This window comes from Eptesicus fuscus, chromosome 6 (genome assembly GCF_027574615.1).
Source record: "Eptesicus fuscus isolate TK198812 chromosome 6, DD_ASM_mEF_20220401, whole genome shotgun sequence".
Classification (NCBI taxonomy): domain Eukaryota; kingdom Metazoa; phylum Chordata; class Mammalia; order Chiroptera; family Vespertilionidae; genus Eptesicus; species Eptesicus fuscus.
The window spans coordinates 23196301-23215000 of NC_072478.1; the positions used below are offsets into that span (position 1 = coordinate 23196301).

General features: G+C 55.6%; 1 protein-coding gene across 1 annotated transcript; it reads left to right on the top strand.

Moving 5' to 3' along the window:
- Positions 1-508: 508 nt before the first annotated feature.
- Positions 509-17839, top strand: ZNF653 (zinc finger protein 653). Its single transcript, XM_008158016.3, has 9 exons — positions 509-824; positions 6125-6168; positions 8221-8436; positions 13825-14436; positions 14564-14744; positions 14821-14932; positions 16170-16284; positions 17062-17161; positions 17355-17839. Exons 1-9 carry the CDS (start codon positions 532-534, stop codon positions 17530-17532), a joined length of 1851 nt encoding a protein of 616 aa, XP_008156238.1. The 5' UTR covers positions 509-531; the 3' UTR covers positions 17533-17839.
- The last annotated feature ends 861 nt before the right edge of the window (positions 17840-18700 follow it).

An 18700-nucleotide genomic window follows, 5' to 3' on the forward strand; every position in this document is an offset into this window, starting at 1 on the left:
TCAGCTGCCTCCTGCACAACCCCCACCGGGGATGTGCCGGCAACCAAGGTACATGCCCTTGACCGAGCCAAACCGGTTTCGGCATCCCTGCCCTTTTAATGCCTGGTGGCTTGGCTTTTCAAGGGCTCTCCAGCATCCAGGACTGACAGAAAAGTCAGATCCCTGGCCTCCCCTCTGTCTTCACCTGACAACTCCCACCCTCACCTTGTCATCAAGCACTCAGGATCAAGACGCAGAAGTAGTCGTTCCCCCCGCCCCTCCGCCCAAGGTCTACAGGTTCATCTGCCTCTTTCTTACGGGGCTGCCCTCAAACCTTCAGCTCCTCCCTCCATCTCTATGAAGTGAGAAGTTTAACAGAAAAAGAGATTAGGTTGTCGCGCAAGCTTGGACGCATGCGCAATTTCCTCTCTGTCTCTTTTTGGCGCTGCGGGGCAGTGAGTCCAAGAGAAATTTCCCGGCGGCGCGGAAGATGCGCGCCACTTCCGGCCGGGCTCCTAACAACGGGGGAGGCTGGTAACCAGGGAGGGGGGGATGGCGGAGCGGGCGCCCGAGGCAGAGGCGGAGGCTGAGGCGGGCGCAGGCGGGGAGGCAGCGGCCGAGGAGGGCGCGGCGGGCCGCAAGGCGCGGGGCCGGCCGCGACTCACGGAGTCGGACCGGGCCCGGCGGCGACTCGAGTCCCGGAAGAAGTACGACGTGAGGCGCGTGTACCTGGGCGAGGCGCACGGGCCCTGGGTGGACCTGCGGCGCCGCAGCGGCTGGAGCGACGCCAAGCTCGCCGCCTACCTCATCTCGCTGGAGCGCGGCCAGCGGAGCGGTCGGCACGGGTGAGGGGCCTCAGCCCGAGGGAGAGAGGAAGGGAGGGAGGGAGACGCCCCCATCCCCCGCTGAGCCTGGTCCCGCCCCCTCCGCTCAGGCTCTGCCCCTGGCACCTCTGAGCTCCGCCCAGCGGCCCGGCCTGGGTCTCCGACTACCGGTCCTGGGACGTGCCTCGCTCGCGGCCCCGCCTCCCGTCGCTCTGACCGCCCAATCCTAGGATGCGTCCATCCTCAACCCGCCTCCTGGGCGTTTGGCCCCGCCCTCTAAGCGCTGGCTGACCAATCCTGGTACGGGCTCCACCTCCAAGCGTTCTAACTGTGCTGTCCCTAGAGGAGCGGCCCCGCCTCCTGAGGCCTCAGTGGCCAGAGGTCCCCACTGTCCCTGGTGTTTCATAGGCCTCGTCCCCTACAATGTAGCCTGAGACTGGACTGCATGACTGCACACCCTGGGCCACCCAGCCCTGCCGCTCTTGAGGTTCCGATGCCCCAGCTAGGACAGAGTGGTCCCATTCCCACACCTCGCAATCCAGATCGCATTCCCCTAAACCTCTTGGCTCCTAAGGAGCACCTCAGCCCAGGGAGACTCAGGTGAAGAGGAAGCCCTGAGTTAGCCACACAGGTGCAAGGCAGAGAGAGGCCTTTGCAGTCTCAATTTTGAGAATGAGCAGAGTTGGAATTTTTCGCTTCCAGCCTTATAGGTTGAGGTGATGATTAAATGAGTTAAACTACACAGCAAAGGCCTTAAGACAGTGCCACCACTTAGCATTCCAGGTATTAACTGTTAGGATGATGTTTGTTCTGTATTACAAGCAGTTCTGTGACAAAATCCTTGTTCTGCTTGCATGTTTCTCTGGGGGGTAGGAGGGGGGGCGGTTCTGAGGATCAGGAAACAACCTGCCCCCTGCTGAAATTGTACCCACCTGCTTCTCAGGGTGGCAGGCTGGTTTATATGCCCAAGAGCAGGGCAGGAAATGCTAGGTGCTTAAAAAATCTCAAGCCAATGTTCCACTATTGGAATTTCTGATTCAGTTAGTCTGATGGAGCTGCAGACCCTGTATTTTTTTATGCAAAGCTTCCAAGGAGACTTGATGTGCAGCTGGAGAACCACTGGCCAGAGGGAGCCCCTGGAGGTTCCTAAGCTGAAAGTGGTATTTGCGGAACTTGGTTTGGCTGAGCAGGGGCTGTGTGTGCAGGACTAGGGCAGGGGCGCTGAAACAACCCAGGCAGTGTGTGGCAAAAACTTGGCCCAGGGCCCATGGGTAGTTGGGAAAATACATTAACCTGGGTGAGGGATATCCTATAGGGAATAGCCATGACCAGAAGTAGGAGGTCAAATTATTTCAGTTGTTCAATTATTTATAACCTATCTTGTACCTGGAAGGATTTCAGTTCAAGGGCTGTGAAACATGAACACGAAAGCAGAAGTTAAAATCAGGGTGAAAAGAGAAAGGGAAATGAGTGGCACAGTGAGGCCATGATCAGTGCTGTTGGATTGAAGCATTAAGTCACAGGGGACATGACAAGGGCAGTTTTGTGGCACGATAAGGTAAACATCTGACCAGAGGGATTCAAGAGGAGTAAAGTGGGAATGGTGAATGGAATTTGCCTTCGTGCTTTCTAGTGGGAAAAGGGAAACAATGGTCATAGTGGGATTTCCAGTGCTTCTTCATTTGTTTAAGGAACATTTAATGAGCACCTACTATGTGCCAGGTGCTCATTAAATGCCAGGGTACAGAAATGAACAAAACAAAGGTAACTGCCTCATGGAGTTGACATAAAGGGCAGAGGGTAGAGGCTTTTCTAGTGTGCAAAGGCTTGTCTACTGCAGATAAGAAACAATAAATTATGTAGCATGTGAGAGATTGATGGAAGCTATGGAAAAAAACAACAGTGAAATAAGGGAAGAGGAATCAGGAGTGTGAGCTGGAAGTTTAAATAGGGTATTAGGGTGGAGCCACCTTGAGAAAATAGCATTGAAGTATACAGCTGAAGGAAGCCAGGGCGAGCCGTGCGGATATTCAGGGGAAGAGTGTTGTAAGAAGAAGGAATAGCAAGTGCAAAGGCCTGGAGACGGGACCCTGTCTGGTGCCCTGATATGTACATGGCACAGTGAGGGGGACATGTGGCTGCAGCACAATGAGGAGTGGGAGAAGATGAAGGCAGGGAGGTGCAAGGAGGACTGACTTTTTCTTCTAGTGAAAAAAATCTAGTGGGAGCTCTGGTGGGATTTTTTTTTTTTTTGCCTTTGTTAAGTGCAGAATTTTGAGTTCCCTTTATAAGTGCAGAGAAGTCATGTATCTGGCTTAGATGTTTAAAGAAGCACTCCTCTGGGTGTGTGTGGTGGGAGGAATGGGTGGGGTATGAGTTAAAAGAAGGTTGGCCAAGAGTTGACAGTTATTAACGCTGGTGATGGGTTCAAGGAAGTTCACTCTACTCCTCTCTAGCTTTGTATGTGTTTGCATTTTTCTTTTCACATCTTAAACTCCTAACAAGAAAATCAAAAGAATCATCCTGACTCCTATGTTGAGACTGTGGGAGGGGAGGGCAGGAGGAAGAAGGTGACTACGCTGGTTCAGGTGAGCCAAGGTGGGGCCGGCCCCGAGCAGGGTCATAGGGACATGGAGAGACGTGGTTGAACTTGGGACCGGCAGTGTTCTCTGGTGGGTGTGGATATGAAAGATGCCCCAGGTTTGAGCCTGAGCACCTGGAAAGTTGCAGTTGCTGTTAACTGAGAAGGGCTATGTTGGGGGACAAAATGACAGCTTGCATGTGAGACTCCTACATGGGGTGTCAGGGAGGTGGTGGAGGTGCTGTTGTGGTGGGGAGAGAGCCAATAGGAGATGCAAATGTGGGATCACCAGGGTGGTGATGGGATGGTGATGGATGCACATGGACCGAGCACACAGGTCTGAGCCCGTTGCCATTCTCTGTGCTTCCAGAAGTCAGGGAGATGAGAAAGAAGCAGCAGCTTGGGAGGCAGGTGGAGGAACAGGGAGGGTGGTGTCCTAGAGGCTAAGGGTCAAATACTGGGGGGCCGAATGAGGCAGCCATCCCTGGTGGCTGTAACTGGGCAGTTTGTGGCATGGTGGAGAAAAACACTGCCCTGAGGGGCTCAAGGGAGATGCAGGAGCAGACATGGAAACCAAGAGTGTAGACAACTCAGTCGAAGAGTGGTCAAGGAACGGGGCAAAAGTTGGTAGTGAAGGGGCTAAAGGTAATTTTAGCCCAAGATGTTAGAAATACCAGCTTGTTTGGATGCTGGTGGGAATATCAAGTCAAAAGTGAAATCGAAGGGCAGAGGAGAGCAAGGGACTGTTGTTGCTGGCCACCGCTTGGGGCTGGCCACTGAGAGGAAAGTACAGCCAGGCCCTGGAAGAGCCTCCACACTGTTGTCCTCAGATGCAGGTGGTGGCCACTGCGGGGAGTCACAAAGATGGTAGAACTTGGAGAAGCAGGCAGTGGGGGAACGTAGTTTGGGTTGAAGGAGAAAGTGCTGTGTTAAGGTCAGAATGTGACCTGACTTCCTTTAATCCTCACAGCAACTCTGTGTGGGAGGCACTGCTGTTGTCCCACTTCGCAGATTAAGAAACAGTCTCAGAGGGGATGACACTGCTTGAGATTACACAGCCAGTCAATAACAGAGATGAGACTTGAATGGGATCTGACCAACGCCAAGCCTATTCCCACCACAAACACTTGCCTTCTCAGCACCCCAGTCATGGCAAGGCCTTGAGTGATTGTAGGTGGCATGGTTGTTTGGACTTGGGTTTGGGGAAGGATCTGGCAGCCTGGCCCCTTAGAGGGGGTAGAGGTTCCTGGGATGGGGAGAGGGGAGCAGATCCCAGGGCAGCGGTCAGAGCCTGGGGCAGGAAGGACAAAGGAGCCCCGAGGAGCTGTCCTGGGACCAAACGTGAGGTGTGGCGGCTAAGAATTGTTATCAAGCTGGATAGGGGACCGAGGGGATGGGCAGTGGAGCTGAGGAGAGACCCTGGATTGGCTGTCAGGATATTTGTGGTAAGAGCATGGCCCTGGCCACAGCAGGGAGGTCAGTGTTCCAGGGCCTGGCTCTGTGATAATATTAATAATCATAATGATCATTGTCACCATTTGCTGAGTGATTACTAATTGCCAGAGCTGCACCAAGCTTTTTACAATACATATAATCTCATACCAACCTCATAAGGGGAAACTGAGGCACAGGGCAGCAAGGTCACTCACCCAAGGGTCACAACGCTTTCTGCTGCAGTTTAGAAGAAGAACAAGGAAACAGCCAGGGTGAAGGGAGCAGACCTGGAAGCCTGGTGGCAGGAAGGCAGAGGGAAGCCCCTACCAGGTCTGAGAGAGATGGCTCCGATGTGCCTGCCCTCAGTCTGTGTAGAGCCGGTGCTGGGCCATAGCCACGTGGCCCGAGTGGAGCCAGGAGCCCATCCGGCAGACCTGATGGCCGTCCCGGTGAGGGAGGCCATGAGAGCCTGGGCTTTGGGCCTGGCCCCGTCAAGGCATTAGGGGTCAGTTAATTAAATTGGCCAAATATAGCAGGCTAATTTTAAGTTGATAATTTTGTATGGCCCTGGAATGATGCTATACATATCCAAATGGCCTTTGGCAGATAAACGGTTCCCCACTCCTGATCCAGAGGTTCAACTACGGAAAGATCTCCCAGACCCCCTCATGGTGTTGGCAGAATTCACATGCTCGTGGTTGTAGGACTGGGGTCCCTGCGGTCTTGCTGGCTGTCGGCAGGACTGCTCTCAGCTCCCAGAGGCCATTTGTTCTCAGGTCCTTGCTGCATAGTCCCTCATAGTCCCCCTCCCATCCTCAGCCTCTGATTTCTGATATCAGCTGGATCTTTGTAAGGGCTCTCTGATTAAATCAGGCCCACCTCAGTAAGTTCCCTCTTGATTAATTCAGTCACCTAGCCACGGGAATGGTATCCATTCATATTCACCGGCGTGCCCCCCTGGTGGGGAGAGGATTATACAGGGTGTGGGATCATGGGGCCAGGAGAGGTCAGAACGAGGTACGGACTTTATACCCCTTTCTGACCTCTCCACTCCCTGGCCACGGGACCCTGGGCTTGTGGTCTCACCTCTCTGAGCCTCAGTTTCCCATGCTGTGAGGTGGATGAGGATACTAGACTCCCCTCTAAGGGCTGTTGTCCATGTGGGAGAGAACCCAATGAAGGGCCATGAGAACAGACTCAGGAAGCAGAAGCTAACATCTTGCCCCACAGCAGGATGCAGGGTAGCTGTCATTATCTCATCATCAGTCAGGCTCTGCGTCACTCCCCCTGCCTCTCTCTGTTACAGGAAGCCTTGGGAGCAGGTCCCCAAAAAGCCAAAGAGGAAGAAAAGTAAGTGGGGCTACAGCCAGGGGGGAGGGGTGGGTCTTGGGAGTTACTGGCTTTGTTGTTCCCTCCTTCCTGGCCTCCGTCGCTCCCTCATTCTCTGAGACCATTTATGGAGAGCATGCATGTGCCAGGCACTGTGTGGAACAGGGCAGACCCAGCCCTGCCCTCACTGAGCCCACAGTCTCCTGGGAAAGACAAGGGACAGGCTGAGCAGGGCTGTGACGGAAGGGGGAGGTAGATTAGGGCACTGGGGCCCAGAGGAGGGACCCCACCCAGCCCAGGGTGGGACCCACGGAAGGAACCTGTGCTGTGCCCAGCAGGGGTGCCCTCATCATCTCTCATCATCCCCATCTTACACATATAGAGTCCAGGAAGACCTAGTCACTGCCCCAGGCTGCACAGCTGGAAAGTGGCAGGGCCAGCTGCAAACTCAGGTCCTCATGTCTCCAAAGTAGTCCCCTTAGCTCCTCTGCTCTCCTGCTGGTGTGTGGGAGTCAGCCAGGGAAGAGCCGGGCAGAGCAGAGGGAACAGCTTGTGCCAGGGCCTAAAGGGCATATTGTGTGCCAGGCTCAAGGGGAGCTGGGCGTGGGCAGTCAGAGCAGAGGCCTGGAGCACATCCCTCCTGCCCCTGAGCACGGGGGCTGTGGGTCTCGATCTACGTCCACCAGGGTGAGAGCCAGCTGTCCAGGGACAGCCTTCTGGTGGCAGTGAGCCCCTCCCACTGTCATAGTTCTCAGGGACCAGGTGAGCTAAGACTGTGACCCCAAATCCCAACGGGGTGGGGATGAAGATAAGGAGGCAAGTGCTAGGCTAGGGAGGTGGCTTGCTGGTGGTGTCCCCATGGTTGTCACTGTGTTGGAGGCTCTGGGCACCATTCCTAGGCCCAAGGACCCTTCCTGGGCCCGCTCCTCATCTAGCCTGGAAGGTCGGAGGCACTCCTTCTTCCCACTTTGTTGAGGGACCAGGATCATCACACATCTCACTGGTACCAATTCTTAGGCACTCACAGCCCCTTTCTGTGCCCTGTCAATGTCTTCACTCTCTAACCTCTTCCCTGTCAGCCTTCAGAAAACGGGGACCCTTATTCTCCCCTGACCAGATGGGTCAACTGAGGTTCAGAGAAGCCAACTCACTTGCCCGGAGCCACCCAGCTAGGAGTGGTAGAGACAGGATTTGAACCCTGGTGGTTAGGCTCCACTAGTCCCACCCCCTCACAATATGCGCTCATCTAGCACCTACTGTACGTAGGTGCTGAATGTGCAGAAGGAACCACACAGATACCATAAGTGGCCCTGTCCTTAGGGAGCTGCCATCTAGTGTGGGAGATGAGCAAGAAACATGAAAACAAGTAAGCATAGATAGTATCTAGGTGCTACCTGGAGAGAAAGGAAGCAGGTCAGCTAGAGGGACAGGGAAGAGAGGATGGCTGGTCATGGGATGACCTGAGTGAAGGTGGAGGTGGCAGGGCAGTTATCTGGTGACAGAGGACACAGCCATTGCAAGGGCTCTGAGGCTGGACCCGGGAGAAGGCCCTGAGGCTGGAGGAGGTGAGCAAGAGGAAGGGTGTGAGGAGATGAGGACGCAGGCGACTGGGCAGAATATGTAGACCTCTGGGAGGAGTGTGACTTTTCCAGCCAGTGAGGTGGGTGCTATGGAAACTTCTGAGCGGAGGAGGGATGTGACCTGACTCAATGTTCACAGGCGTCCACTGGTGTCTCTCGAAGGAATAGACTGTAGGAGGCCAGGGTGGGAGCAGGGGCAGGCCAGGGGACTGATGGTAACAATAAGAAGCAGCTAACAATGACTGTGCACCTTCATGGCCAGGCCCCACTGTTTATATGACTGTTCATCCAGTGAGGACAGTCTCTGTTATCTCCAGGGTGTCTCATCTCTCTGAGCCTCAATTTCTTTACCTATAAACGGGACAGGCCTGGACAGGGTTCAGGACATTGTCTCAACCCCCAAGAGCCAGAAGGCCCGGGTGGTTGTAGGGGCCACACTGCCCTGAGTGGCCTAGCCATACCCCTCATGCCTGACCCGGCCCTGTGTGCACAGGGCGTCGGCGCAATGTGAACTGCCTGAAGAATGTGGTGATCTGGTACGAGGACCACAAGCACCGCTGTCCGTATGAGCCGCACCTGGCCGAGCTGGACCCCACCTTCGGCCTGTACACCACAGCCGTGTGGCAGTGTGAAGCCGGCCACCGCTACTTTCAAGACCTGCACTCGCCCCTGAAGCCGCTCAGCGACTCAGACCCCGACAGTGACAAAGGTGGGTCTGCAGAGGGAGGGCATAGAGTCACCCTGGACTGCCCGCCCTCCTGGGTCTTGCTAGCCTTAGGCCAGTATCATAAACTTCTCAGCAACTAGATGGCACAGGTGCTGGCTTCAGGGACAGAGCGCAGACTCCGTGCAGCCTGCAATCTCTGAGCCCTTACAGATCCCAAGACACAGTTCCCGCTTTACAGCGACAGCTGCGGCACAGGGCAGTTTGCCCACCTGTGCCCAAGGCTAGGCTCAGGCAGGGCTGGACTTGGGGTCCAGGAAACCTGGCTTAGTAGCGGGAGGGAGGGTTGGGTGCTGGGCCTCAGACTCCACAGGGTGGCTCTTCTCTCCTGGCCTCTTCCTCCCTCCTCTATTTTCTCCAGCCCTTTCTCAGGTTCAAGGTCTGTCTCTACCAGTCTCATCCTCTTTCCCTCTCTCCATCCTCCTCTCCTCCTCACTTCCTGTTCTTTGCTCTCTGTCTCTCTCATCCTGTCCCTGTTTTGTCCTCTCTCTCGCTCTGTCTTCAGTCTCCTTCCTTTCCTTTCCTCCCCACATTGTCTTTCTGTGTCTCCCCTCCATCTCACACCCTTTCCATCTCTCATTTTCTACCTTCTGTCACCCTGCCCTTCCCATCTCTGTCCCTGCTCCTCTCCTGCCATTCCACATTGGTCACACCCAGGGGCTGGCTGCCAGCTCAGGACTGGGAGGGACTCAGTTACGAAGGTCCAGGAAGACCTGGTGGAGGAGCAGGGTATGCTCTGGGTAGCGAGGGGTTGCCCACCTGCCTCAGAAGCTTGGCATGAGCTGTAAGAAGAAGTGTGAGGCCCACAGATAGGTGCCCTGCAGGGCTGAGGGTGAGGTCAGTCGCCAGGGCTGAGTCCGAGCTGGCAGGCATTTGGAGCAGATGGCATCCCAGCTGGTGAGGGGAAGCCGTGGGCGAGAGGTGGTCCAGGTGGGCACCCTGGCCAACAGCCATCCCATTGTGTGTCAGTCAGGTTCCCAGTGTGAACCTGCCCCTCAGCCATCCTGTCCTGTACTCCGCTCCAGGCCCACCCCAAAACTCCCTGAGTGCTCCCCACAGTCCTGTCATTAGACCCACTGAGCAGTCCAGGAAACTAGGGTTTTGGGAGTAACATGACTGGCCCATCTGGTGATGGATCCAGCTTGGATGGGGTGACACCCAGAGGAGGTCTCTTGCATCCCAACCTAACTTTTACACTAGCAGCTTCTGGGGCTGGGCCCTTGGGAATGAACACTGGGATCAATTCCAGGTCTGCTCTGGCTGCTGGGGGCTGGCAAGAGAGTGCTGTGCCCCAGGCCTGCCCTCTTCCCTCAAGCAGCACTCTTATCTGCTCTGCGCCTGGGGCAGCCTGCCGCCTCTCACTCAGTAACAAGACCCCTCCCTCCCCCGAGGGACTGTGGGAAGCCAGGGGTGCACGGTCATTTCTGTTGTGAGTGTTGTTATCATCTTGAGCAAGATCCAGTGTCAGCCTTAGCAGCCGGTGCTGCACTCAGGGACCCAGGGTCCCAGCTCTGCTCCCAACTCATTAGGTGGTAGCCCTTTCTTCAGGGTGCAGCCAGGGCTCATCCCGTTACAGGGTGTTGGAAGGATGGGCTGATCCCCATACTGTTCCTGTTGCCATCCCAGGGCCTGCCTCGTGGATGGGCCAATTGGGTATTAAAGATGGTGGAACACATTGGTAGGGTGCTTTCTCCAAGCCTGGTACTGTCCTAAGTTCTTTACATGTATTTACTCATTAAATACCCAGAGTACTCCCTGAGGTAGGTACCAAGATGTCTCCTGGCCCAGATGGGTTACATAAGGCCCTCTGATTACACAGCTGGAAGAGCAAGCACTGAGGCCCCCCTCCCCCTGCTGCAGTCTGGCTCCAGTGCCTGCACTCTCCATGTGACCCTCTGGGGTATAGAATGTGTGGTTCCCAGACAGTGTGCCCCAACTGTCACGAGTGCCCAGCGTCTCCCTGTGTGGGTAAGATGTTATCCCCCTTGGCCTTCATCACAGCCTTGGTCGAAGAGTCGTTCATTTTTGCAAACGTGTTGCTCATTGTGTACCATATAGCCTCTGGGCGCTGGGGACTGCACAGGGACTCCTGTCCTTGTGGAGTTTACTGTCTAGAGGGGAAGCAGACAGTAAACAAGGTAGACAAGTAAAATCCAGAGTACACTGGAATATGGGAAGTATTTGGGGGGAAGTGAAGGAGAGAAAAGGGTGCTATTTGAGACAAGGTGGTCAGAGGACTCCCTGAAAAAAACACCATTGATGAAGGGTCTGATGAAGATAAGAAAGGGAGCCCATACAGGTGTCTGAGAGAAAAGGGTTCAGGTAGGAAGTGGCAAGTGCAAAGGCCCTGAGGCAGAAAGCTGTCGAGTGTCTCAGAGCTCGGGAGGGAGGTCAGCGGGGCTGGAGAGGAGGTGGAAGCCATGTTACCTGCAGTGAGAGCTTTGGCTGCTATGCCAAGTGAATTGGGAAGGGTATTTTTTTATATTTTTATTTATTTATTTCAGAGAGGAATGGAGAGGGAGAGGGAGATAGAAACATCAATGATGAGAGTCATTGATTGGCTGCCTCCTACACGCCCCCTACTGGGGATTAAACCCACAACCCGGGCATGTGCCCTTGACCGGAATTGAATCGGGGACCTTTCAGTCCGCAGGCCAACGCTCTGTCCACTGAGCCAAACTGGCGAGGATGGTTTTTGTGTGTGTGTGGTTTTTTTTTTTTTTAAGTATATTTTTATTGATTTTTTACAGAGAGGAAGGAAGAGGGATAGAAAGCTAGAAACATCGATGAGAGAGAAACATCGATCAGCTGCCTCCTGCACACCACCCCACTGGGGATGTGCCCGCAACCAAGGTACATGCCCTTGACCGGAATCGAACCTGGGACCCTTGAGTCCGCAGGCCGACGCTCTATCCACTGAGCCAAACTGGTTTCGGCTTGTGTGTGTTTTTTAATGATAAGCATTGTATGATAGTTTGACAGCATTTTTTCTTTCTTTTTTAAAAATAATATATATATATTATAAATATATATTTAAAAAATATATTTTATTGATTTTTTACAGAGAGGAAGGGAGAGGGATAGACAGTCAGAAACATCGATGGGAGAGAAACATCAATCAGCTGCCTCCTGCACACCTCCTACTGGGGATGTGCCCGCAACCAAGGTACATGCCCTTGACCGGAATCGAACCTGGGACCTTTCAGTTCGCAGGCCAATGCTCTATCCACTGAGCCAAACCAGTTAGGGCTATAATATATTTGAATTGATTTCAGAGAGGGAGAGAGAGATAGAAACATTAATGATGAGAGAGAGTCATTGATGGGCTGCCTCCTGCATGCCCCCTACTGGGGATTGAGCCCACAACCCACGCATGTGCCCTGGACCAGAATTGAACCCGGGACCCTTCAGTCTGTAGGCCAATGCTCTATCCACTGAGCCAAACTGGGCTAGGACTGGGAAGGGTATTAACTGAAGTAAGGCCGGCTGCTGAAATACACACGCCTGCAAATTGCCTTCCATCCCAGGACCCAGGTTCTTTCCGTCCTGTGGCTCCAGCCTCTTCTGAGTTCTGATCATCTCTCATCATCCCCATCTTACACATATAGAATCCAGGAAGACCTAGTCACTGGTTCATGAACTTCCACAGAGGTGGAAGTTCATGAACCACTCACATTTCATTGGGACTCAGCTGTATGACCGCTATCTGCAAGGAATGCTAGGAAATGTAGTCCATTTGGGTGCCAGGAGGAAGAGACACTGGTTTGGTGAGCAGCTGGCCTCTCTCTTTCACAGAAAGTGACGAGCAGATTCTCAGAGGGATATGACCTGAGTAGGTGTTCACAAACTCCCTCTGGCCACTGTAGGGAGGACAGAGGGGGCGGGGGTAAGGGGGGGAGCTGGGGGACCAGGGAGAAGGGACTGCATGGTTCAGGCAGGGGATGATGGGGCCATGACCTGGTGTGTGCGGGGGAGGTGGGAGAAGCTGTTGGCCTTTGGATGTATTTCGGATGCAGCACCAATAGGTTTTGCTGACAGATTGGAAGTAGGTGTGAGAAAGGGAGAAGTCAAGGATAGCCCCAGGACTTGGCCTGAGCAACTAGAACAGAGCTGCCCTCTGGGAAGGGGACATCCATGAATGCTGCAGGCTTTTTCTGAGAAGGCTCAGAGCCCAGAGTTGCTGAGAGGAGTGTGAGACGCCTGTGAGATCCCCTTGCGGGGTGGGTCAGCAGAGAAGGAGGTGGGATGTAATAGTCTACAGCTCCACAGGAGGTCTGGATGGGAGCTGCTCACATGGCAGCACCAGGGTATAGGTAGTGGCAACACAATAAAAGTAGATACTTGATCTTGGTTCTTAATGCCTGGCACAGAGCTCCTAAAATGCTTGGGATTCCCTGAGAGGGAGGAATGCTTTTCCTTACCCTGAGTCCTGTTTCGGAAGGAGCCCCTTTGAAACACACCTGGGCTCTATGCTAACGAGGTGACTCAGGGAGGGACCCCTAGGCAGCTTCAGGAGGAGGGCTGGTCACCAAAAAGACCAAACACATGATTAGAGGCGCAATCTCTCTCAGCCCCACACCCAGTCCCCGGGGCTGTGGACAGGGCCTGGAGGTTGGATTATTAAAGCCTCTTGAACAGTGTGGTTCAGAGAGTTCCCGGATTGGTGAACATGTGGAGGCATGGAGAGGGTGGCACACCTGGAGAGGGCATGGCAGCTCCGTGACCCCGCCCCTGTACCTTGCCCTGTGCATCTCTTCCATCCGGCGGTTGCTGAGTTTTGTCCTTTATAATAAAACTGTCATCGGAAGTGAAGCATTTTCTTGAGTCCCATGAGCCATTCTAGCAAATTATCAAACCTGAACATGGGGTCGTGGGAACTCCTGGTCAATAGGTAGGAGGGCAAGTGGCCTGGGACTTAGGTGGCCTGGGGCTTGCAGCTGGCATCTGAAGTGGGGTCGTTCTTCTGGGGTCTGATGCTGACTCCAAGTGGGTAGGGTGGAAATTGTATTGAACTGCTGGACACCCAGCTGGTGTCAGAATCAGGGTAGGATTTAATACCATCAGCCCGGCTGAAACCCTGGGGTGATCTGATCGGAGCACTCAGGAGAGGCCCCAGCTAGAACCTTCCAGACCTTTAAGAACAAAAGAGGCTGCGAAGGAGCCACCACGGAGGACTCAGGAAACTGGAGCGGGCCAGAGGCAAAGGGAGGAGAGCATCTTTGAGGAGCAGGGGAGATTGAGGAGGGTGGGGACTGAGAAGTGACCACTGTTCGCGCCAGTGAGGAGTCGCAGCACCCAGCCCCTTGTGAGTCCTCAACAAACACCAGCTGCTGCCGCCACTATTGTAACCATCTCTTTCCTCTGTCACCACAGTGGACAACGGCCTGGGGGCCGGCAGCTCCAACTCGTCCAGCTCCTGCTCTGGCTCTGACTCTGAGGAGCCCCCTGAAGGCCAGCCAGCCAAGGTGACAGTGGCAGCAGCTGCTGTTACCCCCACCAGCCCAGCGGGCAGCAGTGGGCTCATCACGCAAGAGGGTGTGCACATCCCTTTCGACGTCCACCACGTGGAGAGCCTGGCTGAGCAGGGCACCGCACTGTGCCCCAACCCAGCAGGCAGCGGGCCGGAAGCCCTGGAGACTGTGGTGTGTGTGCCAGTGCCCATGCAAGTGGGCCCGGGCCCTGGCACCCTTTTTGAGAACATGCCCCAGGAGGCACTGGGCGAGGTGGTAGCCAGCTGTCCCATGCCAGGCATGGTGCCTGGCTCTCAGGTGATCATCATCGCAGGCCCAGGCTATGATGCTCTCACGGCTGAGGGCATCCACCTCAACGTGGCAGCAGGCAGCAGTGCGCCCAGCGGGGGCCTGGGTGACGAGGTGCCCTGCACCATGATGGAGGGTGTGGCAGCCTACACCCAGACGGAGCCTGAGGGCAGCCAGCCCAGCGCTATGGACCCCACCACCGTGGCAGGCATGGAGACCAAGAAAGGTCTGGGGGACCATGCTAGTCTGGGGGTGTTGGGAGAACCTGGGAGGGGGAGGGCGAGGAGGGGCCCCAGAGTGGGCTCCTCGAAAGCCTTAGTCCCCACGGACACCTGCCCTGTGTCGCCCCGTAGAGAAGGAGGACCTGTACATGCTTAAGAAGGAGGAGAAGGAGGAGCCGGTGGCTCCAGAGCTGGCAGAGCTGGCAGCGACAGTGCCCGAGAGTGCAGAGCCTGAGGCAGAGGCAGACGGGGAGGAGCTGGACAGCAGTGACATGTCAGCCATCATCTATGAGATCCCCAAGGAGCCTGAGAAGTGGGTGTCAGGCGGGCGGGGCATGGTGAGGACTGGCTGGTGTGGGAGCCCTAACGCCATGGGCCTTCCTCTCCAGGAGGCGGAGGAGCAAGCGGTCACGGGTGATGGACGCCGACGGCCTGCTCGAGATGTTCCACTGTCCCTACGAGGGCTGCAGCCAGGTGTATGTGGCTCTCAGTAGTTTCCAGGTGAGGCTACCCCCCAAATGGCTGGGCAGGGTCTGCTTCTGTGCCCAGCAGCCTGTGGCTGGTGGAGAGCCCCACCAGCCCCCAGCAGGTGCCACAGGCCTGCCTCCCACATGCCCGCCTCCCACATGCCCACCCGCCTCCAGCATACCTGTCCTGCCTCACCAGCCACAGCCTCTCTGCACCCCCAGTGGCTGCCTGCTCCTGGCCTGGAGGCACCCCCACACTCTTGCTCTTCTAGCTGCCCAAACTCCTACTACCTCTGCCCACGCCACCCTCTTGGCTCAGGATGCCCTTCTACCAGGAGGCCCACCCTGGTCCCCCAGGGTGGTAGGGCCTGCAAGCCTCAGGTCACTGTACCAACAAGACGTACCTGCAGGTTGCCCACTGAGCCTGGGACACCCCAAGGGCAGAGACAGGACCTTATCATATCCCCACTCTGGGCAAAGGAGGTGTCACAAGTTGGCCCTTGAATTTGCCAAATCATGTTTTCATTAAGCACATATTGAGCACCTCCGAGTGCTAAGCCTGGTGCTGGGCACTGAAGCTACAGGTGTACTAGCGAGCTAAAGAACAAAGGAAGACCCAGCCAGTGTGGCTCAGTGGTTGAACATCGACCTGTGAACCAGGAGGTCACGGTTAGATTCCCAGTCAGGGTACATGCCCGGGTTGCGGGTTCAATTCCCAGTGTGAGGGGTGCAGGGATCAATGGTTCTCATCACTGATGTTTCTATCTGTCTTTCTCTGTCCCTTCCTCTCTGAAATCAGTAAAAATATATTTTAAAAAAACAGCACAAAGGAAAGAGTGATTGAGGGCTTTCTGCTCCAGGCCCGGGGTGGGGGGAGAGGGGGGCAGTATAGCACCGTGGCAAAAGCCTGCTGTGGACTGACAGCCCTAGAATCCAGTCCCAGCCCTCCCACTGCCCAGCTGTGAGACACCAGGCAAACTACTGAGCCTCTGGAGACTCAGTTTCCCCATCCATAAACGGCTAATGGCGGGGCCCTTCACAGGGTTATGACAAGATTCACTGATGCCCTAACCCAGAGTCTGGCTGGAGTAGATGCTCAGTAAAATGATCCCAGTTGTATCCCTGGGCCCCAACTCGGAGCTGGCAGTCCATCCTAAGGACAAGGGCACCCCTCTTCCCTCCTCCAGTGAAGTTGCCCCAGCCTGCCTCCCAGCAGCCCTCACCTGTCCCTATAGCACCCACAGCACCACTCCTGTCCCTCTTGTCTCCAGAACCATGTCAACCTTGTGCATCGAAAAGGGAAGACCAAAGTGTGCCCTCACCCTGGCTGTGGCAAGAAGTTCTATTTATCCAACCACCTAAGGCGACACATGATCATCCACTCAGGTAAGGCCCTAGGGCACAGGGGCCTGAGCCTTGGAGCCAGAGCGGGTTCAGGCAGGGTCAAGCCTGGGCACAGGACACCTTTCTCAGTTTTCTGCCTGTCCCCACATGGACTAGCTTGAGATGGTGGAAGTGAAGCACTTAACCTGGAGCCCACGGGGCACCTCCCTGAGGCTGCACGGCTGGAACTGTGTCAAAAGAGCAGAGCGAGATTAAAGAGTGAGCTGCATAAGCCACAGTGACACTGACTGTTACAACTCACGTGGAGCTAGGCCCATGGGCCTCCTGACTCCTCCAAGCAGATCTCAGGCTGGAGCAGTTCCAGGGCTGAACCACCCTGAAGGGGCATCAGGCTAGGAACAGGGCCTCTGTTTCTTCTGCTCCAAACACCTCCTTGACCCAGAGTGTGGCTGCGACACAGCAGCCAGCGCTGGTGCCTGTGCCCAGCGGGAGGGCATGGATGTGGACTTTTTGAGATCAGAACTTTGGATTTTTATGTGAAATTGTGCCACAGTCCTATTATCGGGGTCAAATTCAAACCCATCTGCACCCTGTGCTCCTCAGGAACCGGAGTTCACATTCCATCTCTGCCTGGGGCATTCCTCGGCAGCGGCCATGAGCCTCCCCTTTATTAGCCTCTCTGGTTATTAGACTTGACGTTCAAACCTGGAGGGTGTGGGGGTTTGGTTCATCTGCGCCCTACCTGGTCTCGCTAGTGCAGAGGAGACACTCCACAGCCCCCTCCCCAAGGGCGGAGTCCTCAGCCTGTGTTTCCCCCAGGTGTCCGGGAATTCACCTGTGAGACCTGTGGCAAATCCTTCAAAAGGAAGAACCACCTGGAGGTACACCGGCGCACACACACCGGCGAGACACCCCTGCAGTGAGTGACAGGCGTCCCGAGAGGGTACTAGGAGGGAGGAGATCCGGGCCTGGACCAGCACAGAGCAGGTCCCACAGGCGAGCTCCATCCTGGGGTTGCCATACCAAATTCCATCTGCACTCCAGTCCCAGATGGCGCCAGCCCTTTCCGGGGCCGGCCCTGCCCTCTCTGACTGTGCCCTGACTCCTGGCAGGTGCGAGATCTGCGGCTACCAGTGCCGGCAGCGTGCTTCGCTCAACTGGCACATGAAGAAGCACACAGCAGAGGTGCAGTACAATTTCACGTGTGAGCGCTGCGGGAAGCGTTTCGAGAAGTTGGACAGCATCAAGTTCCACACTCTCAAAAGTCACCCAGACCACAAACCCACCTGAGCCACCCTACCAATGACCGTCCCTATTTATTTGTCCACTCTGATGCCACTCCTGGGCCTACTGGGCCTGGACTGCCATGGGGCCACCCCGCAGGCGGGAAGGTGACGCCCCTGCCCCGCCCAAGGCTGGTCCCCACCCCCCCACCTTCTCTGGAGCTGGCGATGGGGGCTGCACTGCCGGAACTGTGTCAAGAGCAGAGCAAGATTAAAGAGTGAGAAAGTAGATGCCCTCCCCCTAGACCTGGATGATTTGGGGGTGAGGGGGTCTCTTCTCCAACCTGGTCCCATCCTGAGCAAGGCCTGGGGTGAGGGTGGGAAGTAGGGGAAGTCATACTGGCAGACCAGGGACCTTTCCCTCTGCCTCGGTTGCCTGAGCAACCCTGAACACTCGCTCCTCACAAGGCCAGGGCTGGGGGTTTGGGGACCCAGGGAAGCCACTTGACATCTCCCAGGACTTGATCCTGACTCAGTGCCAATTTCTCATGGGTCACTCATTCCCCACCCTAGAGAGGTCAGGGACCAATTGGGGAGATGTTAAGTAAACCCTTAAGACATCTATGACTTGAGACAAGCACCATGCAGAAAATAGTGTATTAGTTTTTGGGGGTGCTGTTTAGGTCAGTGGTCAGGTAGTATTTGAACATAGATCATAATGACAAGGTTCCATCCCAGAAGAAAGCTGAGGGAGGCAAATCCCAGGCTGAAGGAACAGCCGGTGCCAAAACCCCGAAGTAGAATGGGCTTGGAGTGTTCCTGGAACAGGAAGCCGCGGGGGAAGGGAGTTGGCATCGGCGGAGCGGCTGCTCTGGTCCCATTACCTGGAGGATACTGAGGCCACCTCCTCATCCCGTAGACTGCCAGGGAGAGGGGCGGGGAGTGAAACCAGGCTACACAGCCGCCAGGTGGCGCACAAGCTGCATGGGCCAGTATGGCCGCAGCCACGTGACCCTGGGGACCACAGCCGCGAGCAGGACAAGGGCCCTGGGGAGCCCCACGGCGAGCCGCGCAGGTTACCCCCACCAGCTCCTCACCAGTTCTTGGAGCTTGGCCGCAGCTAATGCCTCATTTTACACTTCTAATCAGGGGTCTACCCCAGCCAGGGATAGAAGTGTCGGCGAGGAAGAGCGAGTCCGGCCGCTGGGGCCGCTCTTCCAAGAGCCGCCCCCTCT